Source organism: Pezoporus occidentalis, unplaced genomic scaffold (genome assembly GCF_034315485.1).
Source record: "Pezoporus occidentalis ecotype Australia unplaced genomic scaffold, CSIRO_AGI_Poc_V1 ctg28, whole genome shotgun sequence".
Taxonomy (NCBI): Eukaryota; Metazoa; Chordata; class Aves; order Psittaciformes; family Psittacidae; genus Pezoporus; species Pezoporus occidentalis.
The window spans coordinates 241,708-265,800 of NW_026914718.1; the positions used below are offsets into that span (position 1 = coordinate 241,708).

General features: G+C 38.6%; 1 protein-coding gene across 3 annotated transcripts in view; it reads right to left on the reverse strand.

The window, feature by feature from the left end:
* NFX1 (nuclear transcription factor, X-box binding 1) overlaps window positions 1-24,093 on the reverse strand; it is a 51,190-nt gene continuing 27,097 nt past the window's right edge. Inside the window, exons 14-25 of one of the 3 annotated variants that reach the window (XM_062625328.1) lie at window positions 23,395-23,514; window positions 22,610-22,689; window positions 22,046-22,276; window positions 21,680-21,753; window positions 18,514-18,615; window positions 16,337-16,378; window positions 15,886-15,984; window positions 13,165-13,231; window positions 10,714-10,859; window positions 4,940-5,047; window positions 3,763-3,875; window positions 1-2,461 (exon numbers count right to left, since the gene is read on the reverse strand). In XM_062625328.1, coding sequence (XP_062481312.1) covers window positions 3,800-3,875; window positions 4,940-5,047; window positions 10,714-10,859; window positions 13,165-13,231; window positions 15,886-15,984; window positions 16,337-16,378; window positions 18,514-18,615; window positions 21,680-21,753; window positions 22,046-22,276; window positions 22,610-22,689; window positions 23,395-23,514 — 1,145 coding nt within the window. In that variant the 3' untranslated portion in view covers window positions 1-2,461; window positions 3,763-3,799. Of the gene's footprint in view, window positions 3,876-4,939; window positions 5,048-10,713; window positions 10,860-13,164; window positions 13,232-15,159; window positions 15,784-15,885; window positions 15,985-16,336; window positions 16,379-18,513; window positions 18,616-21,679; window positions 21,754-22,045; window positions 22,277-22,609; window positions 22,690-23,394; window positions 23,515-24,093 lie in introns of those variants that run through there. The other 2 variants (XM_062625327.1, XM_062625329.1) reach the window with 2 other exon arrangements.

The window sequence follows — 24,093 nt, forward strand, 5'->3', positions numbered from 1 at the left end:
TTAAAATCATACATTTTATTGCCAAGTAGCATTTAGGCTGACATAGCAAAGGGTTTTTCAGATAATCAAAATGTACACTTCTATTCAGATAATCACCTCTCCTGTACTTCTGAATTCCAAGAAGGTAGCAGATAAACCTTATTCTCCATTTCCCAAGGAGAAATGCTTCATTCTTCTTACAGTACTCATTTAAAAATCACTTCAAATCCAGGAAATCGTACTTCATTTGAGGAAAAGGACTTCCTAGACTTCCATTTACATCCTTACTTCTTTCTCTGTCATACCTCAGTCTTCCAAGTTTGGAATGCCAAGACAAAGCTTCCAAACAATTCCCAAAGCACTGCAATTTCAACCTGGAATTATTTCACGTTTATAAAGAAATTTTATACCAGCCATTTGAAAGAAAAAAAAAAAATCAAGTAAAATATAAAACTTCCAACAAATAAGTGGTTTAGAACAATTTTACTTTGCTCATTTCATTATGCGGCAGGTACTGTACAAAACTGCCACAGAAACAGTGGTATTGAAGACTACTTAAGCATCTTACACAATGTTAGGTTAAACCCAAGCACTGAATATTCAGAGCACTTTAAACATGTTAAACAATATAGATAGGCAAAAGCACAGCCCAAATGCCAAAGGATCTGCCTATTTTATACACCATTTTAAAAGCACTTCATGAAGTTGCATGAATTCCAACTGACATCACGTAATTTGTTTCCAAAGATGCTTATTGCAGAGTGTTTCTTTCAGATAAATGTACAAGAAACAGTATTATTCTTAGGGCTGTGGAAAAGTGACACGCATATCGAAGCTGAAGGCTTGTTTCTGGTGATGTCAACAGGATTTTTGCCACTGACTTTACTGATGCAAAGGTATCTTTTATCCACTCATGTTTCTGTTAGATAAAAGGTGTAAAGGCCAGCTCAGATTTACAAAATAGCTATTTGAAAAATACTTCCATGAGGCACACGTGCAATACGAAGATGAGTTACCACAGATATCAAAACTACAGCCTTTATACTCACAGATACACCGCAGCAAAAGCAAACCAGAACAGAGAGGACAGCACCACCATTAAACTTCGCTGAGTTCCTTCTTAAGGCTATGTAACTGCGTACGGGGAGGAAAGACGTCAATACTTTCTTTTTGGCTTTACTTTCCTAGGTAAATGGATGGTACCATGTTTTAAATCAAGTTATTAAAATGTACTTCAAAATAAATGTTTCTATACATGTGACTTGTTTCATATCTACAGATACACTCTAACAGACATGATTCAGAGATGTTTAACAGAGATCTATAAAAATATTTTAACATTCATGTAGTTTAGAGGCTTAGTGGTAAGAATTATGATTTCTCAGTATGAACAGATTTGGTAATAATTGTTAGTCTCACCTTGAGAAGCTGAAGATTACCTGGGTTTTCTGATCAAAAGCAGTGGCAGAATATGTGACTGCTTAAGTGCATCTCACCAAGGTTCACATATTTATGTTAAAGCCATCATATGATAAAATCCCAAGGAGCAGAGCTAAATATAATGCTATTAAAACATTTTAAGTTTTAAATTTCAAATCGCAGGTACAAATGTCAAGTTTTAGCTATGTGAAGCTGTGTGAAAAGTTAATAGGCTTCAGGTTTATTCTATTTACTACCAACTAAATCACTTTGGTTTTCTGTAATGTTAGGCCTACCTGTGGTATACCAACTGCATCAGCTCCTGTCTAGAACTACCTTTGCAGTGTAACTATCTACATTTTTCCTAACAGATCATACTAGCTTGAAAACAGTGCTATGTTAACATAGCTCTGAGTTTCAAAATCAGAATTAGCCTTTTTCTGGCCACCCTGAGCTGGCTCTTGTCTGCAAACACTGGAAAAACACTCCTCACAAGGAAGGGACTGAGGAAACATTCCTGGGAAGATGCTGAGCAACTTAATTTCTTCAGCTGAACTTAGCAAAACAGTGCACTTTGTAGAATCAGACATTAACTTGCTCAAGAATTTAAGGGCAATATAAGCTATGCTAGTTTATTTTTCATTCCTGTTTACAAAAAAAAAAAAAAGAAAACAAAGGTCAAACCAATTTAAACCACTACATGTAAATGAAACTCTTGAGGGTTGAGAATCCTTCTGGTAAGTTCTTCACCTGAAGTATATGCGTTTCAAATATTTAGAAACATTTACGACTGCCTGTTTTCCGTGCCTGAAATAAAAAGCTCCAACAAAAAAAAGGCAGTTACAGCATGCATTTTAATTTCCAAAACATTCTGGGGACAGATACAGTCTGTGAGTTTGCTGCTCATTCTTTCATGTTTCACAAGCTGTTCAAGATGAAACGTAGCCACAGAACGCTTCACAGTTAAGGCTCAGGGTTGTGCGATAACTATAAAGGAATCTAAGCATGGATAACTGCCTTCCCATTTTCTTGGCAACAGATCCCACACACTGTAGTAAGCTAGCTGAAAAATAAACAACAGATGAGAAGTCTTCTGTTAAATCTGTTTCTTCGTTATAAGCCCCTTTTAGCAGCACCCTCTGATGCTGCACAGGGGACTCGCCTCCAGTGCTACCTGTAGCCAGCCACAAGGAACAAGAAACAGACTGCATCAGTGTCAATTCAAAACCCCTTAAGTGAACAGATACTTCTCAAATTGAGAGCTGAGTCACCTCTTCTGACCAGACCTACGATCTCCTCTCCCAGAGAGCTACCTTATCATTTGTAAACAACTGACCATCTAGGAGACCACTCTGGTGTCTTTCACTGTTCAAATCATCATCCACTTTTGTTTATGGCATTTCCCATAAAACAAAAATCTTCTGTTGCCAAACAGTTGAAGACAGATGGTCTTGTAAATTTTTTACAAATACTGTTCCAAATTCATAACATACTTAAAGCAAATTTCACACATTCACCTTAAGCTTGCACAGTACAGAAAAAAATACAACCCCCCAGTAAAACCATGCAAAAAAAAACCAAAGACCATCAAGCTAACATATCTAAATACAAATCAAACCAGACAGAACATCAAAAGAATATATAAAGTATGATTTTGTTCAAGATCTTGAATAACAAAATATTAACAGTTTTCTTGTGTTGGGGTTTTTTGGGGGTCGAGAGGGAATGATGGTGGGTTGGTTTGTTGTGAGGTTTTTGAGATAAAGCAAAACAAGACTTAATTCCTCACCTTTCCCAAGTCCTGGATCTTTAGATACCAGAGAAGTCTGAGCACTTAATAAGCACTTAGTGTAATATATTCATACTTAGAGTAAACTTTGTATTTCCTTCCGTACAGGAAAGTAACTCAAATTCCCAAATTCCTAAATTTACCACATTAACACAAAAGTGAATTAATAAAATAAGAAAACACGTTAGCAGTATTCCCATCAGTGTTTTTAACACAGATTATTTCTGGTCCATTTTAAGCTGTGTGACATAAGTCAAAATAAATCTTTTGAGATTTACTCTTGTTCTTTCCACTCCCAAAAATGCATTTGACTACCAGTTCTCTCACTTTAAAAGGCATCAATGGAAATCTGCACCACTCTGACAGCACATTAGATAGAAAATTGCACCAAACCCAGGTTTAAAAAGCTGTACTACTGTTAGGTATTATGCAGTTACATAAACTGTAAAAATGCAGAACTTTGTAAAGTATCACAATCAACCTAACTTTAGATGTATAATCATGAATATTCTGAACAACTGATCATTTGACAGATAAACCAAAAAGCGCCTCATACAATAACTTAGTGTCTTCACCTCTAAGCTTCTACAGCATAATTCTACATCAACCAATTCAGTCCTGGACATCAAAGTAGTCAATTATCGGCTCTTCTTTTAATGGTTTGGATAAACCACCGTCTCCAGTAGTCCTGAAATTATAAGAATATTAGGTGTTACTTACCAGAAAAGACCCCCAAAACCAGTAATACTTATTACAAAAATGATACTGTACTGAAGACTAAATGTTCAAGAGGCCTTTTTAAAAGAAAGAGAAAAGAAACACAGTTGAAGTGAGCTGATGATCAAATCTGCTTGCTTTTAAAAGCAAGAGTAACAAAAACACATGGCAATACCAAAGCCAAACACTGTAAAGACCTTTTTCCCCATAAGACAGAAGATTTTGTAGAATTACTTCTAAAGCAATTTCACTTCTAGTTGTTAAAAATGAATGGCTAAATCCCTTTTTTTTAATTAATTTGGCCACATAAGCCTGTTCCATTATAGTCACTGAAGATGGGGATCCCAGAGGAGTAAGTGGAAATGAGGAGTAACAACCTTTTCAACATTCACACTTACACTGTAAGCAGTCATTTTAGGCATGTGTTTTGCTCTAGATGCTTACTTCTGAAACAATGTAAATTTTCTCTTTAGAATAGCCTACTTTGTGTTCCAGCAGCACCCTAAACACCCAATAGCTATTGCAATAGCTACTGCAAAATCAAACTGTTCCTTCTGCAAGCAGTACTGCACAGAACATGACTTCAAATACTAATCTGAAATAACTTGGAGGGGAAAAAATATATATGAAAGGTAAAGAATTAGCCATCCATTAAGAGAATTCATGACTATGAGAGGACTACAGGTACCCGAAGCTGGCAGGTCATACAAAGTAAAGCCTGTTCTATTAGGCTCTTCACCAAGAAACCTTGTATATCCCATCTTCAGCAGTTTTCACTACCTGAGAAAAATGGTAGTTCACCTTTAGCCAACTGTGTAGTCATAGCTACACAAGAAAAAAAATACATTTACTACCCGTCCAAATAAATCATCTTATGCAAGTAAGACCTTACTCTTTCACACAGAACAGTTAAAGGTGAAAAACATTCACAAAGCAGCCCTCTCTTCCCAACTACCTAATCTTTATGAAGCTCAGAAACACCCAAGTAACTCAGCACAAAACTGAAGAACACCATTTTAAAAACAAATTCCTTACTTATCTGTTTGTTTGTAATGAGGAATAGGAGGTGGAGCCAGAGGCCTGCTCTGCATTTCTTTATCTAGCACAGAAGTTAAGGTATTGCTTGGACAAAAGGATTTCCCTCTAGGAAAATAAAAGAAAGGTTATTTAATTCAATAGGAAATTATATTCATCAAGAAGTCAGGGCAAAAGAGTTACATTTGTAAGTAGCTGTTCTGGAGTCAGAGCTCATACTTGTATACTTAAATCACCTACTCAAATACTTAATTTTCCAGTGATGGAGACCAATACTGTGCCAAGTCCATTTTTCTTGCCAGGATATGCAAGTATTCTAAATGTCTCTTGATAACTACCTATAAAAGATGCAGAAGCAGCTTACTAGATTTGAGTGCTGGTGCCCAGACTTCTTCCTTTCTGCATGTGAAGTGCACAATACGATCACCTATTAAAGTACCAAAAATGCAGTACTTGCTTTCTAGGTAAACATGTATCTCTTCTTTCACAGAACAGATAAAAGATCAGAAGCAACAACTTACTTAACTTGGTACCCTGTGAACACAGTTCACTGCATCTTCACAACATGTTATCTGATGTTTTGGAAACATGTTTTTAAACTCTGGCAGTGAAGTCACATTAAACTTGTTTATCACTCTGCACTCAAAGCAGCCCTGCTAAGCAGCCCTATCACAGGAACAATGCAACAACACTGCCTCTTCCTTTTCAGCTAGCCCAGGTCAACAAGATCACAGAAATTACATTATGCATTGGGGTGAGGAATAATCAGCTATTACTGCCCTCCACACTAGTAACAGTCTATTATGCGCTTGTGATCACACAACGAATCACCCTACTTGTGCTTGTATCATCCGCAGTGCAAGGGCTACCCTGTGGCTGTGGTGCAAAGAGGTATTTTCCCCAGTACAGGAGGCCAGTGTACTTCAGCATGTACATTTGTATGCTTTAGGCATATACTGGCTGTGAATCACACTCAACTTCAGTAGGGCAGTCCATGCTCAAAGGCTAAACAGGCTGGAAAAAGAGGAAGGATATTAAGAAAACCCAAACCAAAAACACCCAGAAAAACAAAGCAAACTAAAAGCCAACCCTAGATTAGTCCCAAAAGGCATCAAATTACAAAAAAATTATTAAAAAATTCCAAATAATTACCAGACACACAGGCTGTGAAGACATCTTCCTACAGATTATCCTATAAATTCATGAGCCACTTTCAAGACTGAACTTGCTTTATTTCAACTTGCATTCACTGTTACGACTTAACTACAAGACTGAAAAACCTTCACTATCACCATCTTTTCCATTCACAATTTCTTATTCCTCTTATTTGTCCCCACAAAAAAGTCTTAAACCTTGGCAAGACTAATTTCTTACCTTTCTTGTACTTTCCACCAAGCCCACGCTACTGACATTTTAAGACCAAACTAAGTCTGGTACACTAAACTGGATTACTTTCCTATTTCTATCTGAATAGTTTCTATTGGAAGAGTTGTCAACCATTGGAACAGGCTGCCTTGGGAAGTGGTGGAGTCACCATCCCTAGGGGTATTTAAAAGATGTGTAGATGTGCTGCTTAGGGACATGGTTTCATGGTGGATTTAACAGGGTCAGGTTAAAGGTTGGACTCAATGATCTTATGGGTCTTTTGCCAACCAAAATGATACTGTGATTCTATGTCAATCATTAAATAATGTTTCCTCCTTGCTTACTTTACTCATGAGTTTTTAAACAAGATCCTCCCAGAGCAGAACCCTCCAAGACCACGAGATTTCCTGTGTTGACTAATCACGTTAAATTCCTACTTTCAAGTTCATCTTGTTCTTTTCAAAATTACATTCCCAATAGCAAAAAATGCTGCAAGACAATAGACTGTGTATTGCTGTAATTCCAGAAATGTGTTGAGTTCCATGCTTGGTCACATACTTGGCAATTCTTGTTTTCCCCCGCCTCTGCCAGAGCCCTAAGCAGTTTAAATCTCACATCAGTACGCACACAGATGAACACCAGTTCTATTTCAGAGTTTAAAAAATAGTAAGTTTTATCTTCTTTCCATCACGTCTTGTTTCCGTCAGTTCTGAAAATAAAGGGGCAAATTCCTGTGATACTGTGGCAACACAGACGAAAACCTCCACAACATCCTCAAGGAAAGTCAGAAGTCCACTAAAATATGAAGTGGTGATCGCTGACCCCATTTCAGTATTGTTTTAAACCAAGTATGACAGTCTGTTCAAATGAACTGCAAAGTTCTGAAAACACAGATCATCAGTTCAAAGAGCCTTCTCATTCCCCCAACACTGAAAGTGTTCCTTATTCAAAAGGAAAAGTTACTTGCCACTGACTATATATTTTTCCAAGATTATGTTTAATACACACATTCTAACAGCAAGTATCAGTTGAGAACAGATGATTTTCCCCTCTTTAATAAAATGGGTAAAAACTCCTCCTCTCCTTTACCTCCAAGCCTGGCATATAAAGCCAAATGCTCCCACTATCATTTCAGTTACCTCAATTGTAGAGCTCTGCCTGAAAAGATTAAAAGCGGCCTACAGTAAAGAGGAGAATATTTTGCTGTCTTCTTTCATTTTTATCACCTGTGGTTTGCAAAAATATGGAAATCCAACTGACTGGAGGTAAATAGGTGAAAGGAGGACCTCATAAGATGTCATGTCTTTAAAATGTCAGGCTAAATCTTGTTTCTGTAGTAAAACAAGTAAATAAATGAGAGTTCTAGAACGCAGGAAAACAGAACACTTGGAAGACGACACATGCACTTACTTCTGCAATTAGCTAAAGTCTTACTAGAAAAAGAGAATGTTCTCCCCAAGAAAGTAAACACAGCAGCTCTCCACTGAAGCTAAATGCTGATGTAGATTAATATCAAACCTTTCAAAATGAGGAGATCAGTCTGTGTACTGTTTGAGGAGATCCTGGAACAAGGATCTTTGACAAGATTTATTGTGTGTTCCCCCCACCAAAAAAGCAGAAGATAGATACAGCAGACTGTCCAGTCATGAAACCACAGAGGTTTTAGAGACAAAAACCTATCAACTCACACTCAAGCAAAAGGTACACCACTTCTTGTAAACCTTCATGACACACAGGACAATGCTAGATTGACTCCAATCTCCCAAAATTCTGTGAACCTCTCTTGTTTTGGTTTGTGGCTTGTTTTGTTTGGTTGGGGTTTTTTAAATCCAAAGAAATAAAAGGAAATAAAGAAATTAAACAGCCCATTATATTCAATTCATCTGGAAGAAAAACCAAACAACTGAATTCAACTAAATAGGTGTACAATGGAAAACACACAAAACAAAAAGCCCCTTGACAAATTATTTGCCACAAAGGAGAAGCAAAGCAGATCCTCCCTTCCTGCTATCATAAATCATGGCTCTCTATCATCAGTTCTAACAAAACTGTGAAGATGGAACCAAAAGGCTCTGCAAGTACTTTGGACATTTTGATATTAAAGTTGCTATTCTATGTTCTATTAACTTATTCTCAAAATAAGGAAAAAAGACAACTGCCTGCCCCAAGCAACAAAGATGGGATGAGAGGTTTTTAGCAGGACTCCAAGGAAAAACAATGAGAACATAAATAACTATCTGCTGACTCTAAGGCACTGGTAGTGCTGGCAGGATGGCCTGTGGTCCAAAACTGAACTGTGAAAACCAGGACTCAAACTTATCTTCCCCTTGAAGACCGGAAGTTCAATTTTAATAACTCCAGGATTGATCTATTTGATATGAAATACCACAAAATTCTTTGCCCACCCATCTGTCCAAAACTGACTCCTTACAGCCTGGCAATAATGATCCATTCTGTTTCAGACAGAGCAGGTTTTTGTGAGAAGTGTCTCCCACAGCTGATACCATTTGGGTGAAACAATGAAGGATCTCCTAATTAGACTGCCTAGACTTAACATATACTATATAAGCTGTCAAGAGGTAACACATACTATTCTCAGGGCAAACGATGTCAAGATTAAAAGAAAAACAGTAAGAAGGAGATGCAGCACTTTTCTGGAGCAGGACTGCTGTTTAAACCACCCTGGCTGGCGACCTGTAGCACTATTTCTACTTACGCTGCTCAGAAAGACTTAAGAGGCTACAGGTGTTGAGATGCAGTCATTGGAAAAGACCTTTGTGATTGCAAAGGGTAGAGAGAAAGACTTTTCCTCATGGCAGAGGAGAAAATTCCTAGAGAGTGAAGGGTAGAAGTCCTTAAAGTGAGAGTACCTTCAGGAAGCCGTGAGAACTTCTGTCAAACTGGATGCAAACTAATTCCAGATACCAGAAAGGCCGTAGACAGTTAAATTACTAAGTAGAACGAACTTGTACCTGGAGATGTTCTGGACATGTTTCAGTACCTGAAAAACTTAAAGAGGCCAAACAATAAATCTGTTTCCTCTAAACATATGATTTCCTTCCAACCCTGCCACTGGGATGTACAGTTTTTGCCTTCTGGGATGCAACTACCATGACCTGATAAGGGTGTTACATGTAGTTACAAGGGGTTTATTTAATTTAGGTCTTTGTTCTTGTCGGTCTTGCACAGCCTGCAGCTAGGTAACCACTCCTGAACTGTCTGCAGACATACCTCATTGAAAGCAAACAAAATCCTGGGTGAAGAAGAATAAATAATAGAGAACCCTTCAACAAGACTGTGGCAGGATGTGGTTTTCCCAGTGAAAACAATATGCAAGGACCCTGTCACCTTCCTGAAAAGTCCCCCCTGTTCGTGAGGAGAGACTGAACCTATTGTTCTTGGAAGGAAGAGGAAAAGGATGGGCCTTACAGGGATAGCTGTTCTTAAAAAACACTTCCAGGATGTTCAAGTCCATACAGGCAGCTTAAACACTGGTCACTAACAACAAGCAATGCTCCTTAACAGGCTCTGGCATCCAGCATTAGTCATAGGAGAAGGAAATTCATACGAGTAAAAGAGTTTAAGAAACCACTGACAGGTACAGTAAAGTGCATGTGTCAACTTGGAGTGGAAAGCCTTCCCCTTTCCACCATACCAGTCTGGACAAAGGTCCAGGTAATGTCCTTTCAAAAAGTAACCTTTGAACCTGGTTCAGAAGGAATCTGGTATTGCAGTTCCTCAGAAGATGGTGACTGCAAAGATGACCAAGGGGGAAGTATGGAGTAGGGCATTTGTAAGGATTTACTCAGGGTCTTATACGTTAAGTGACACCAGAACTGTAATTCAGATCAAACTTCCCCAGCTATATTTCCTTCTCTAACATGAATTGCCTTCTGTGGGTATTATCTAAATATTTCCAGTTTTGCTTGGAAATCTCCCCAATTTGTAGTAATTCCAGGTCTCCCTTTGTCCAGTAATATACTCTGTGGCAGGTTCAGGCAGATGAAAAACAAGTAAGTTCTAATACCAGATTTTTTCAAAGAAGGTGAGAATGTAGGTATGACTTCTCAATCCAGCAATTATATTGTCTTAAAATTTGATGACTTTTACATTTTTGATACTTCTATCAAATTTAGCTGATGGCAAAAAGACAAACAGTTACTGTGAAGATGAATGGAAAACAGCCTTGCAATTTTCTATCAGCTTTTTAATGGCTAATTGGATTTACTTGACTAGTGGAAATAAAAGCCTATGAAACTATTAACTTTAAAACTACCTTAAATATCTACTGGAAATTACTACATATTGATGATAGCACTGGAAATGAACTCAAACTCAAGTAAGTGATTAAAACATCCAATTATTTAAACAATCATTAACAGGCTTGAAAACAACCATGGATTACGTACTTCACTGCAGTGATAACAACATTGCGCTTTGGTTCGTTGTCGTAGCTCACGCTTTCAATGCCATAAACCTGAGCTAATTCATGGATGATTCTGCGGTGATCTCTGTTCATAGGTGGGTAACAATGGCTCTTCTTTGTATGCTTGCCCTGAATTCAAGAGAAAAGGTTAAGAACAAAAACAAAAGGTAAAGTTTTCCTTTGCAGGGTCAGGGGGAAGAAAAGATTTAAAAAGACAGTGCTTCTACCTCTAAAATTTTGCTGCTACAACAAAATTATTACAACAAAGTGTTAATCATAGAATAGTTAGGGTTGGAAAGGACCTTAAGATCATCCAGTTCCAACCCCCTTGCCATGGGCAGGGACACTTCCCACTAAACCATGACACCCAAGGCTCTGTCCAACCTGGCCTTTAACTCCACCAGGGATGGAGCATTCACAGCCGTTGGGTAACCCATTTCAGTGCCTCACCACCCTTACAGTAAAGAACTTCTTCCTTATATCTAACCTGATCTTTCCCTGTTTCAGTTTGAACCCATCACTCCTTGTTCCTATCGCTACAGTCCCTGATGAAGGGTCCCTCTCCAGCATCCTTGTAGCCCCCTTCAGACACTGGAAGCTGCTCTGAGGTCTCCACGCAGCTTCTCTTCTCCAGGCTGAACAGCCCCAATGTTCTCAGCCTGTCTCCATACAGGAGGTGCTCCAGCCCCTGATCATCCTCGTGGCCTCCTCTGGACTTGCTCCAACAGCTCCATGTCCTTCTTATGTTGAGGACACCAGAATTGTACACAATACTCCAAGTGAGACCTCACAGGAGTAGAGTAGAGGGGCAAGATCACCTCCTTTGACCTGCTGGTCACCTCAGTACTGACAGAAAAATAATCTAAAGATGATAATTTATCCCCCCCCCCCCCCCCCAAATTATGTATTCTCTATTATTTCCATCACCTCAAAGTACACACACACATGTATCAAATATAATTTTACTTATGAGAACTTCTTGTACCTTATACAATATAATAGCAACATCCAAATAGCCTGAGGGGCAGAACTGATCTTTGAGATACTGAATTGTCATATGAGCCTAACTGGTTCATCCTGACCATGATTAAAGCTCAAGTTACCACTGAGTAATTCTCCCTTTAGGTCAGACAGGGTGAAGATTGTCACATGTGGTTTGGTTTCATTCTTTCATTCTCTTCTGTAATGTACAAGCTTGTTAACAGACATTTGTCTGCTTTATAGGATCATTATTTAACAAATGGCTGGACACTGCTGAGAAACAAAGCATTGAAGATGCTCCTGAGCCTTCTAGTCTCTTGTTCTGTCATATCTGATGTCACTAATTTACCGTATATGGCAAGTTCTAGACCTGTGGCTGCCCTTTCTTTAATATACAGTAAGTACATCTATTGGTTTGATATTAGTATGGGCATATGCATTAGTATACACAGTTATATATAGAGAAATATCTATGTATGTACATACTTGTGTATATGTGTGTACAACAAAGGTATATGTAAAATAGGATAACCACAGGCAACACAACATTGGGCAAATTATCTTTAGGTAATAACAACTGTTCCATGCATCTGTTACTAGATGCCCGAGGTTGAAGGAGCCTGAACATAATTATACACAGATGACCCCCTTTAAGACTTTAATTCCAATGTGAAAACAACAGGCAAGAACATGAAACAGGTGAACAAGCACAAAGATTGTTTAAGAAAACATCATACATAAAGAAGAAGGAATAAAGTTACGTAACTGTCCTCGGGGTAGAGGGAAGGAAATTATTGCTTTCTACATGAAGTGTACTCTTTCTTGAGCTAAGGGCAACTGAGAGTAGCATGGTTTATACTGTCCTTTGAACCACATATACTGGGTGAGGCACAGTGCAGCAGCAAGCCAGGACTATGCTCACCTGACAGGCCTGAAGGTGGAATTCTGCTTTCACTAGAAAAACAAATGATTCTGTTTTGGCATACTGGAGTCTGCCAAACAACTGTGGCTGAATCCGAATCTCCTTAAAGAAGGACTCCCTCACACACTGGCAAATGCAGGAAGGCATACATAAATTTGTGAGCCAGCGCCATTACAGGAATTAGAACCACCTAGGCTTTCCTCCTCAAAGTTTGACCCTTTAAACATCATCTTCAATGATTAACACTTGACTAACAGAGATCCAAAAATTAATAAGAATCATTGATACGTTAAAGCCCAGCACTGACTGAATCTTCAAACAAAGCTAGGCTGTCACCAAAGTTATCCTGAATTACTACGTCTCCCAAAAATTTTGTTCTATTTATAATTGTGTACTCTATTGGAGCTTAAGCAGATTCAGGGTCCACTCGTAACTATTAGTATTAATAAAGTTTAGTAACATTAAACTCCCCCTCCAAATTAAACAAACCTGTTTCTTACAATAGGTCATACAGAATATCTGCATACTGACCTTATTCACAGCTTCCACAAGCATTCTCATTTCCTTCTCAACATCACTGACAAACTTCAAATCCTTCCTGCAAAACCAGTATTCTAGGTAAATGAGGTAAGAGTGTACAAAGATACAGTATCTTCATCTTTTGTAACATCATTTTCAACAAGAACAACATTTAAGGTCTCAACTGAAGCGGAAGCATTTTGATTTATTACACTATTTACACTTCAAAAAGGTTAGTATGTCACTGCTATTAAAAAATAACAATTCTTTTTCCTTCAACCCTTAGAACACAGCATAAAAGTCTAGGATACAATTCTACTGACAACACAAGTCTGCATTTTAAAATGGATAATATAGATTTTAAAGCTGCTATTTCAGCGGTTTGTAAATTAATTGTCACTCAGGCAATTCACTTAATTAGAATACATGCTTAAACACAAAAATGGGGATTGGATAAACAGAGTAGAGATCTTTTCCAAGACAGAAGAAAAGTGCACTGACTTTGGCGGCCTACTTGTCTAGCATAACAAATTAGTAAGAAGAAGCCGCATAAGGCTACTTGCAAGCAAAGAAAATGTTCTTGATATGAGATAGGAAGGATTTTGTTCTATCTTGCTTAATCACAGTAAGTCAAGTTTTCACATAAAGGTAATCTTTGCGCTCTGCTCTTAAATAAACAGGTAAGCTAACTCCAAAAGTAAGGTTGTTATTTGTTAGGGCACCATCCCCACGGTGGAAAAAGGCTACCTGAATACTTCACATCTCAAAGCTGGTTATCAGTAAACCTTATTTCTTCAAAACCAGGCACCATTCCATACCAACACAACACCGCTTTGTGAATGATGTCAGAATTTCATCAGTCAAGAAGTGCCTACTAAAGCAGGCACCGTCATCTTTGGTAGGTGCCCCACTAAAGCTCTGGATGCTGACCAAATGGTCTCAAGGAAACACGGAAAATGGCAACATCAAGTAGTCTGGCTACCAACATCATCTGATCACTGGTTTGGTGGGACTCAGCCCATCACTGGAAAGCCTTCAAGGTATTGTAACAACGGAGGAACCATTACAGGATGGACCATAGTAGATGTCCATCCATCATCAGAACTCCTAGACCTTCAGTGGAGAAAAATACTACACTGGGAGAAATGCAAAAAAGACCTGGACTTGTAGAGTTAAGAAGAAAGAGGCCTTTGGACATCTCAGCTGTGAAATACAGACACAGCCCATGAGGCTTTGGAAAGAATATTGCAGCAATAACCCCAAACCCAAACCACAACAACCACCAAACCCACTGATCTCTTTAGGATGAGCTTAACTCCATAGACTCAGAAAGGAAATGTTACATGGAATGCCAGCCATGAACATCCAAATTTCAAGGTGAAGTGACCACAGGAGGTAAGAAAACAAACAAAAAAATGGAACCAACAACCAAAGGGTCCACAAACACCTGATGTGTTATATTTAAAAACCTACTGAGGAACCAGCTCACAGACTGGAGGATATGTTCAAAAACAACCATCCCTTCAGGAGCCTACAGAATCATATCAAGCAGGTTGGAAGAGACCTTTAAGATCCTCAAGTCCAACCTTCGCTCCAGCTCTGCAAAGGCCACCACTAAGGTGATTCCAGGGCATGGTGATTCCATCACTTTCCTGGAAGTGTTCGAAAGTATAAAACCAGAGTTATTAGTTCAAAGCCACCACTGAAATCAACCAGAATGTCTGTCAGAAATACTCAGAATGTGTCTTCCAGAAATCCCAAGATAGTCAAGACTGAAGTACTCAAACAGGAAGACAAAACAGAAAGCATAGTATGCAGGGGATGTGGCTGGGGGCTGTGTTGGTGGTGGTAGAAGAAAATTAATCCCATTGTAGATCATTTTACAAGAAGATAAACCAAAGAGAAGAGAAATCCTGCAGTTCACTGGTCTTCACCAGATGATCCTGATTAGATATGCGGGACAGTCAGACCTGCTTATTTCTCACCTATACTTGTCTCTGGTTCTGTACTAGGAGGTTTAGGTTGCTTGATTTACTCTTACATTCTGTGCGGCTGCTTATGTAGAATTTTCACTTGTCTCAACACATCAGCAAATTAATGGTCATTCCAAATTGCAGAGTATTTATTAGTGTAATGCTTTTGATACTACCTTGACTTTTTATTGCCTCATTTTCAGGTGTTTCAGCCTAGCAGCCCTCTTTGCTGTCAGCGCTGGCACAGGCTTAGCTCTGTGTCAATCAAGGGTTTTATTAATTCCATTTCTTTATTTTTAAAATAAAGGCAGTAAGGAAAAAAAAAAGAAAAGAAATTGATGGAGGGAAATAATTTCAGTAATTTCAGGCTATGGGAGCATGTTTCATTACTCAGCTATCACTTTAGTCTTTGTCTTGAAAAGATAACAAGGAGCACCCATATAGGGCTGGTTGCATATGAAAGCAATAGAGGCATGAGACATACAGGTCCTGATCTGTAGTGAGAAGAATGGTGAAAAGTGATGTTTCCATTCTAAATTTGGTCCTATTACAGAACAAAGCAACCTGTCAGGCATTTGTTACTTCTCACGTTCTCATTTTGGAGGTCTTGAGATGTATGCATCAACTCTTTTGCCTCAATTATCACCTACTGCCATGGCTGGAGAGTAAAACATGGGCATTTTTACAAGAGTAAATGGAACTGTTCTGCATTTCCCATCTTGCTCTCAACACTGATACCTGCCAGCATTAGAACACATACCTTGCATCTTCTTTTAGAAGTTCACTGTACTTTGGTCCAGGAGAACGGATATTAAAAGGATCAGAATTATCATCTATTTCAAGAGCCTCAGCAAGACGCCTATGTTTAAGGGCAGGAGGGAAAAAACAACATGTAACAAAACTACAAGCAAACAAAATAAAGCCACAAATCCTCCCAGCCTCCCAAACAGATTGTCACTGAAGGGTAAAGAAAAGGGTTACTAATACAGATGGAAGAACGCACAGAAGATGCAGTCTGTACATTTGAAACTACACATTTAGTACTTTTCACTAGAATACTCTTGTAAGATCTCAGATCACTCAATATAGACCAGGGACCATCTCCACATTTATTGGCTGTCTAGGTCATGCAGGAAAGGGGGTTTTGTCCATAGCATTAACTTTCTGAACATGAACTTCTGAACAGGAAAAAAAGCAAGTTTAGTGCCCACCTGTTTCTCTGCAGAGCTAAGCATTCTTCATCACATTGCAACCTGAATTAAGAAAGAAAAATACAACTAGAATCACTGCTGCTACTCACACTTTTCAAACTGTAGCTCTGTTGGTATCATATCGTTATGACAGCCTGAAGAAGTAGGAAGAGTGTGTGAGAATAGTTTATTGTATTAGATCAGATAATACAGCTAAACAAACAAACCACAAAGATCTTTGAGCCCACAAGCCCTTCTCCAGGTCTTGAACAGAAGCAGCAGTTACCAACTCCATACCAAAGTTGAGAAAACCAGCTTCTGAATTGGATTATATTGGTAAATTAGATCATTTGAGAAAACAAATGCAGTTGGCATCAGCATCAAGGCGATGCTAGGAAGGATGGGATACCAACAGAGTAAGCTGTGACGGTCAGTTCTATGCATCAGCCAGGAAAACCAGGAAAGTTAGCTATGCATATGGAGGATTATGATGCACCATAAAAATCAGTATTTCAATGAAGCCCATAACTTCTAGTGTCAACAGAGTTACAAATTTAACTTTTCTGAACTTCATCTTTGTCAAGTATTTCATAGAGATTAAAATAATTCTGTTCATAACAGTTCCTTAACTTCAAACAATTAATTTCTACAGGGGAAACTGGTTCATTCAGTGGTATGTATTATGTTTGGAGACCTACAGCTATGGGATCCACAACTTCTGGTGGAGGCAGAAAAAAGCTAACATACTTGCACTCTAAGATCAACCTGGCACTGTTTAAAGTCATTTGCTTGAAGAATCATATTCTCCTCCTTTAGAAGAGGAATGCAGCCAACTTCAAGAAGCTACTCTAGGTCTAAACAAATATGGTATCCTCCAGAACAAGAGAAACAGAAATCTCTGTACAGCTTGCATAAAATATTCTGCTATTGTACATGAATAAAGCAGAATTGTAAGTTACTTTGAAAATAAGGGAGTCTGACAAGAAGCTAGTAAAGATTTGCACCAAGAAAAGTAATCTCTGGTGATTTCAACTATTCAAAGAAAGGGCAATAAGTCTGCCCACACAGAAACATGTGTGGCAGTGACTACAGCACCATTTACATATTGCAAAGGCTGGGACACCAATAGAGACACTGTTGTCTTACTTGCAATCCTGGCAAGTATACAGCTGCTATGACATTTCCGTCCTTTCTGATATTAGTTCACCTTGCCCTTACATTCAGAGTTAAAATTATTTCAGTGTAGATAATTACCCAAAAGGACTTGGTAATAAATGTGCTCCCATTTCACAGCCATTAAACAAATAAACAGAACAGAATGACTAGCCAAAATATGCTGGTATAAGCTTTTGATACAGGAAGCAATGAAGCAACTGCATAGGAAAATTTCACTATTTTGACATTATATAATATAAAGGAACATGAGATTTTGAACACATTGAAATAGTCAAATTCACTATTAAGAAAGGAGAGATGGTACCAGAAATAAACTAAACGCAGAAATATAAGGACTTCGAGGCAGAAGACTTCAGAAAGTCAAGTTTCTGACAGAAGGGTGTTGGAGAAACTTGACAACTCCTTAAAGAAAAGATACTAGAAGTAAAGAGACAAGTGATTCCAACCCTGAGGAATATCAGGAGGAACAGAAAATCACCAAATTTGAGTCACAGGTGTTTTTGTGACTTAAAAGCAGATTAGCACTTGCAAGCTAATACTAAAACACAGAAATGCCAATCAAATTGAGATTCAAATGCAAGACATGTAAAAAGAGTAACAGACAAATATTACAAATGGTAAGATGATGACCAGAGGAAAACATTAGGCTATTAATCATCCAGGATGCTGGATACTAAAATCTAAGATAATAGCAAAAAGTTAGTGTCTAGAAACCTGAAGTCCAGAGGAACTTTAGTTTACTGGGTAGAAAGAAACTCAAACCACAATTCTATTGTTCCATATACAATTACAGCAACAAAACTGCCAATAACACAGATCTCATTCTACATAAAAGCAAAAATCTGAACCACTAAGGAACTGCATAATACTTTTTTAGCAGTATTGTCAAAGTAGAGCCAGGCTATTTAAAATCTTTCTATTTTAGCTGGGATTTTGCTCACAATATTATGTATTTTCCACATTGCTTGTGATTCAGGTATACACAAGGATATGAAGCATGTTTCTAACATTGCTCTCCTTACCTGGCCTGCTTCATTTCTTTTTTCGTAATAAGCCTGCTGATTTCCACTGAATCTCCAAGCTGTAGATCTGTTAACTTAGTGGCTATAGAAATAGCAGCTATTCTGAAAAAGAAGAGCATTAGATTTCATTTGAGGCTACACATAAACCTTTCAAAAGCTTTATAAAGCTGCAGATTTAAACCTCCAGGTGGAGAAGGACAGGCTGTTTACTCATCACATTACAGAATGGGACTCCAGTTCCACATCACCTAGTTTTAGCTGCATAATTTAAGAGGTTACTTTGTCTCAATCTCCCTCAAGCAACCAGGAGCAAGACATACTTCAGGGATTTTTTCAGAGGGTCAATTCTAAGCAAGTCTAAGCCAGGCAGTGTGAATACTTTTTCTTCTCACCTGCTTAACATGCAAACTGCAGCTGACTGTACAGCTTTAATTGCTTTTTTAACCTTTATGTGATTCTTCCTTAATTGTGTGTAACTAAAAGCTGTAAAGTGAATTTATAAAGTACTTTGAAATTTGCTTAGAAAATACGGATTATTCAAGCCATAAGGAAAGAGCAAAATGCCTACTGAGACTGTTAATATTTTCTTTATAAAGATTCATCATTCCCTTCAGTAACAAGCCTTCCCAGTCTGATTTGCTTGCTAAACTTTCTGTAACTAAAATATACATTAAGTTTTTAGTGAAATATCCCACACTATTCTCAAGCAAAATCCTGAAAATGGAACATTCAGTCCTTTTAATGATCTTTTCTGTTGAATTCAGATTAAAGGATATGTTTGTCTCTGTTTTCCTTCACACACTGAGAACTCATCATCTATCACATTGCATAAACCCAAAAAACACTGAGAGGGACATCGGCTTCAGATTTACCAGATTCTCTCCCCACATGCGTAGATGGTGGGGGAAAAAAGCCAAACCTAACCCCATGAAACCAGAATATTTTACTCTTTCAGCCACATTAACAGTTGCAGTTACCACACAAACTTAGCTGGCATTAAAATGCCACTTTTGTTGCTATCACATGGGCCAAGAGTAGTCTGTAGACAAGCATGAACCCATTTGAACCAGCAAACACTTGCTTTAAACTGATTGTTTCTTTCCCTTCCTCTTGACTTGGGCTCTGATTAGATACGTATATATGTGTTCAGCTTATGCATGCAAGGACTCTCACTGACTTCAAAAAACTATTTTCCTTATGTGAATACTTTTGCAGTGCCTGTTTCTGTAGTAGAGCTATACAAGCAGCGGAGAAATAACAGCCTTCAAGAATCTGGACAAGTAACTATGTTACCTTCCCAGCTTATCATTAATGACGAGCGAATGTCAGTTTAAACTGGTATTTCAAAGTTGAGTCAGTCTTCTAATTGGTATTCATAGTGCAACAGAACCCTTTCTTCTAAAGAAGAAACACTGATCACCACTCCCTATGGAGTGGTCTTACGTCTGTCTTGCATTCAACTTTGACTAAAATTGTTATTAACTGTTTCTGGTTAGCACATTTCACTCCTCGTTTTCATTAGTTAATATTAAGCACCTATTATGTCAATGCTAAGCCATCTTCTGACAGAATTTGAATCTGGGCAGCATTCAGCAGGAACAAAGCAGCACATCCTAAGCTGGGCTAGCCCTCAAACAGCAGTTCCAAATAAATCAGATACTAAGCTTTCTTTAAAAGACAGAATCTGTGACTGTGCTCTCCTATCAACTGGGATGCAGAGCAGAACTCTGGTTGAACATGTGTCCTTGTTCAGCTGGCATAGAGTTAACTTTCTCCCTAGTCCCTGGTGCAGTGCTGTGTTTGGGCTTTAGTCTGAGAACAATGCTGGTAACACATCAATGGTTTAGCTGTTGTTCGGTAGCATCAGCTACCCTGATCAAGGACTTTTCAGTCTCATGCTCTGCCAGTGAGGAGGGGCACAAGAAGCCAGGAGGGAGCAGAGACAGGACCCCTGACTCAAACTAGCCAAAGGGGTATTCCACACCACAGCATGTCATGCCCAGTATGGAAAGTGGGGGGAGTTGGCTGGAAGGGGCCGATCGGTGCTCAGGGTCAGGCTGGGCATTGGTAAGTGGGTGGTAAGCAACTGTGTTGTGCATCACTTGTATTTCTTTGGGTTTATTCCTCTCTCTCTTTCTGTTGTCTCCCTTTCACTACAATTATTATTTTACTTCATTTCAATTATTAAACTGCTCTTATCTCAACCCACAGGTTTTACCTTTTCCTGATTCTTCTCCCCATCCCACTGGAATGTTGGGGAGCAGAGTGAACGAACAGCTGCATGGTACTTAGCTGGTGGCTGGGGTTAACCCATGACAGTATCATAGAATCACCAAATGGTTTGGGTTGGAAAGGACCTTAAGATCATCCAGTTCCAAACCCCTCCCATGGGCAGGGACACCTCACACCAGACCATGTTGCCCACGGCTCTGTCCAACCTGGCCTTGAACACTGGCCAACCTGTGCCAGCACCTCAGCACCCTCACAGGGATGAACTTCTTCAACTCTAGATTATCTTTTTGACTCCCTTTCAACCACAGCCTCAGAGTAAGGTTGTTTGTAAAAAAAGTATTATGAATACTGTTTTTCTATTTTCATTTCCAAAGCCCTACTTCTTTTTCTTGTCCATTCCTTGCCCTCTCTTGTAAGAGAGACAAAGAAAGAAGTTCAGAAATAGAATCTAGAGACAGGAATGGAATCAGGTAGAACTTAGTCTGCATATTAGGACCAAAGTTCTGATGCCTGAGTTTAGCTGTTTTAGAATGACTTTAAATCACTCTTAGTTTCCATCACCTGTATTGACTAGATTCCATCACACATTAAGGGAACTCGCACATGGACTGCTATAGGTCCTGCACTCAGAGGCCTGAATCTGGACCTGCTCAATTAGCCTGTACCTAATTGCTCAATGTGGGTAGAGCAGATGGGAGATTCGAGCTTTGACACACTGGCACAGTTAGACTAACAACACTGAAATGAGGAATGTATCCTAGTACAGCGTAGCTGGTATGAAAGCTCAGGAGAATACGAAAGAAAAACCGTACATCAAAGTACAAAAAAGTGTGAAAATGCCTGCGAATCAAATACATTTAGTCAAGCCTAACATTTAATCAACTGCAAAGAAGTAAATCCAGAAAGGAATTAAAAGAATTACTGCAGTACAAACCTTTGATATGTATTAGAGGCTTCTGAGCAAATCATACTCTCCTTTCTTCTTCCACATTCACACTGAAGATCAACCTGTGCATCACAAAAGAGAGCAGCTTTTCTAAACTTTGGTCTTTTTACAGCCATGGTGGGGTGTAAGGGAGGTCAAGTTTACTCCTTGAAAAAGTCCCATTTTAGTGGAATAATGGCTAATTTAAAGTGATGTATAGGTTTTTAAAAAAAAAAAAAAAAAAAATCAGTAACTTCATAGAAAAAATGTCATGCTACCAATATACAAACACTTGCCACAACTGTTACTGGCTGATAATGAAATCATAGTTTTCCTGTGAGCTTGCTTCCTCTGAATTTTCTTTTGGTATCTAACCTTTGCAGAGCAGGATGTTGTCGGGCAGGGTGAAGACGGATGACATGGAGCCATACAGGGATGATTACAATATAGCCTTGGAATAATACATGGCTGTCTACACTCTTCATCTATAAGGCATTCTCCTTTATGACAGATTCTTTTACATTTGTGCATTCCGCATTTTAACATCTGATTGCAGCGAAGGCCACACGAAATGTCAGTGAGGTGACACGGAATATTACTGCGCAGCTGGAAGAGGAGAGGAAACAGATGACAACTAAAAAGGAAAAACTATAAACGCAGATCTCAAAGTACTTTTCTTGTTCACACCTTCATTTGACACTGTCCATGCAAGAGCTACTAAAATATCTTAGGACAAAGACTGAGTTTTTCTTTACATCACAGTCCAATATAGCAGCTGGTCTGAATGCATATCACATAAAAGATATACTTTTCTAATTCAATCACACTAAACTCAAGCTCCAGTAACATATCCCATTCCATGGAGGCCACAAAAAAAATCTAACCCTACAGTCCCAGAACATTACTTAGTATTCAAAAACATTAAGAGTCCAGACTTACTTCATGCTTGCCCATACACCACTTCTGAGTGAGATAGGTACAAGGTGGACACTTCTCCTCACTATGACATGAATGGTACACTACAGTCACAGAAATATAAAGGCCAGCACAGTTTTATTAGCATATTTCAGTCAAAGGCATTAAAGGAGACAGTAAAGACTATTAAACAGGAGTTTGCATTTCAGAACAACACAATCTGTGGGAAGTATGATGCTTCATGCGAGGGTAATCTGGTCTTTAAAGTACTCTTTACAAACTATGATGGCAGGTTTTTTAGGTGAATATTATTCCACATTTTCTAAATTAAATAGAGAATTTTGTGACTTCTAAGCAGGGTTATACTATCAAGACAAAATTTGTCAGAACACAGATTTGTTTGACCTGTGCTGTATCATTTGTAATCAGCCAAGGTAATTAATTCCAAGGAATACAGAAACTAACCATTCACTAGATTATCCCACTGTTGCAATAGCACTTAATCTTTGGAATATAACATTTAGTGTGCTATGACTATTAATAATGATCAGAAAAAAATCCAATGCTTTTACCAGCCGTAAGTACCACTGCTAGCACTCAATGGCAAGTATTTAGGTGGTTGGCTTTTAAACATAGACTTTTGGAAACATTCAAAACTACAGAAAAAGCATCTAAGAAAAAAAAATAGATTTTTAAATAGACCTATGTACACTTCTGTACATTTGGATTTCAAACAAAACAAGCTCAAAACAAACAAAAACCAGCAACAAAATGAAATAACCCAAGCAAAACTGGATGGCCTCACTTACCTGGGTGATCACAGTCGTGTGGCCTGGTGCATGTTTTTTTACACTCTGGTGGCTGAGTGCCACAGGGGACAGGGGGGTAAATCACAGATTCACCACAATAACAAGTTAACTCATCAAAACCTGAAAAAAAACAAGTAAAACATATCCCAGTGGCTACATGTATTTGCACTTCATTACAAGAAGCCTTTAAATAACATGCAAATGTTTACTCCAGCTTCAGAGTTTTTTAAATTAAGCACCACTCTAGTGAATTTATTGGCTTTTGTGGCTCCTCAGGACAACTTCATTAACATCACTTCATTAGGAATTATGCTTGCCTTTAGAGAGCAGTTTGACAGCAACATTTTGAACTGGAGCAAGACAAATGCTTATGTCAAGTGGAAAGCTGTTGCTGTTTGATGCTTTACTTAAAAATGGGAATGTTATCTCTTGAATTCCCTTCCAATGAGCACATCATCCAAACCTTGTACTCTGAACTTCCCCCTGCCATCACTTTCTCAGAGCAGTGGTTTGATCTGATCCTTTGCCAAGCCCTGCAGATGGTGCTGGGAAGGTTCCAGAGAAAATAACCGAAGGCACAGTAGTTTGCAGACTTCTTCCTACAGTTTCTTCTGTATACTTGGTCATAGAGTATTACATGGGTCCTCCTAAGCAGCTTACGAGACTGTCCAAATACTTCTAAGGCCAATTCTGTATGCT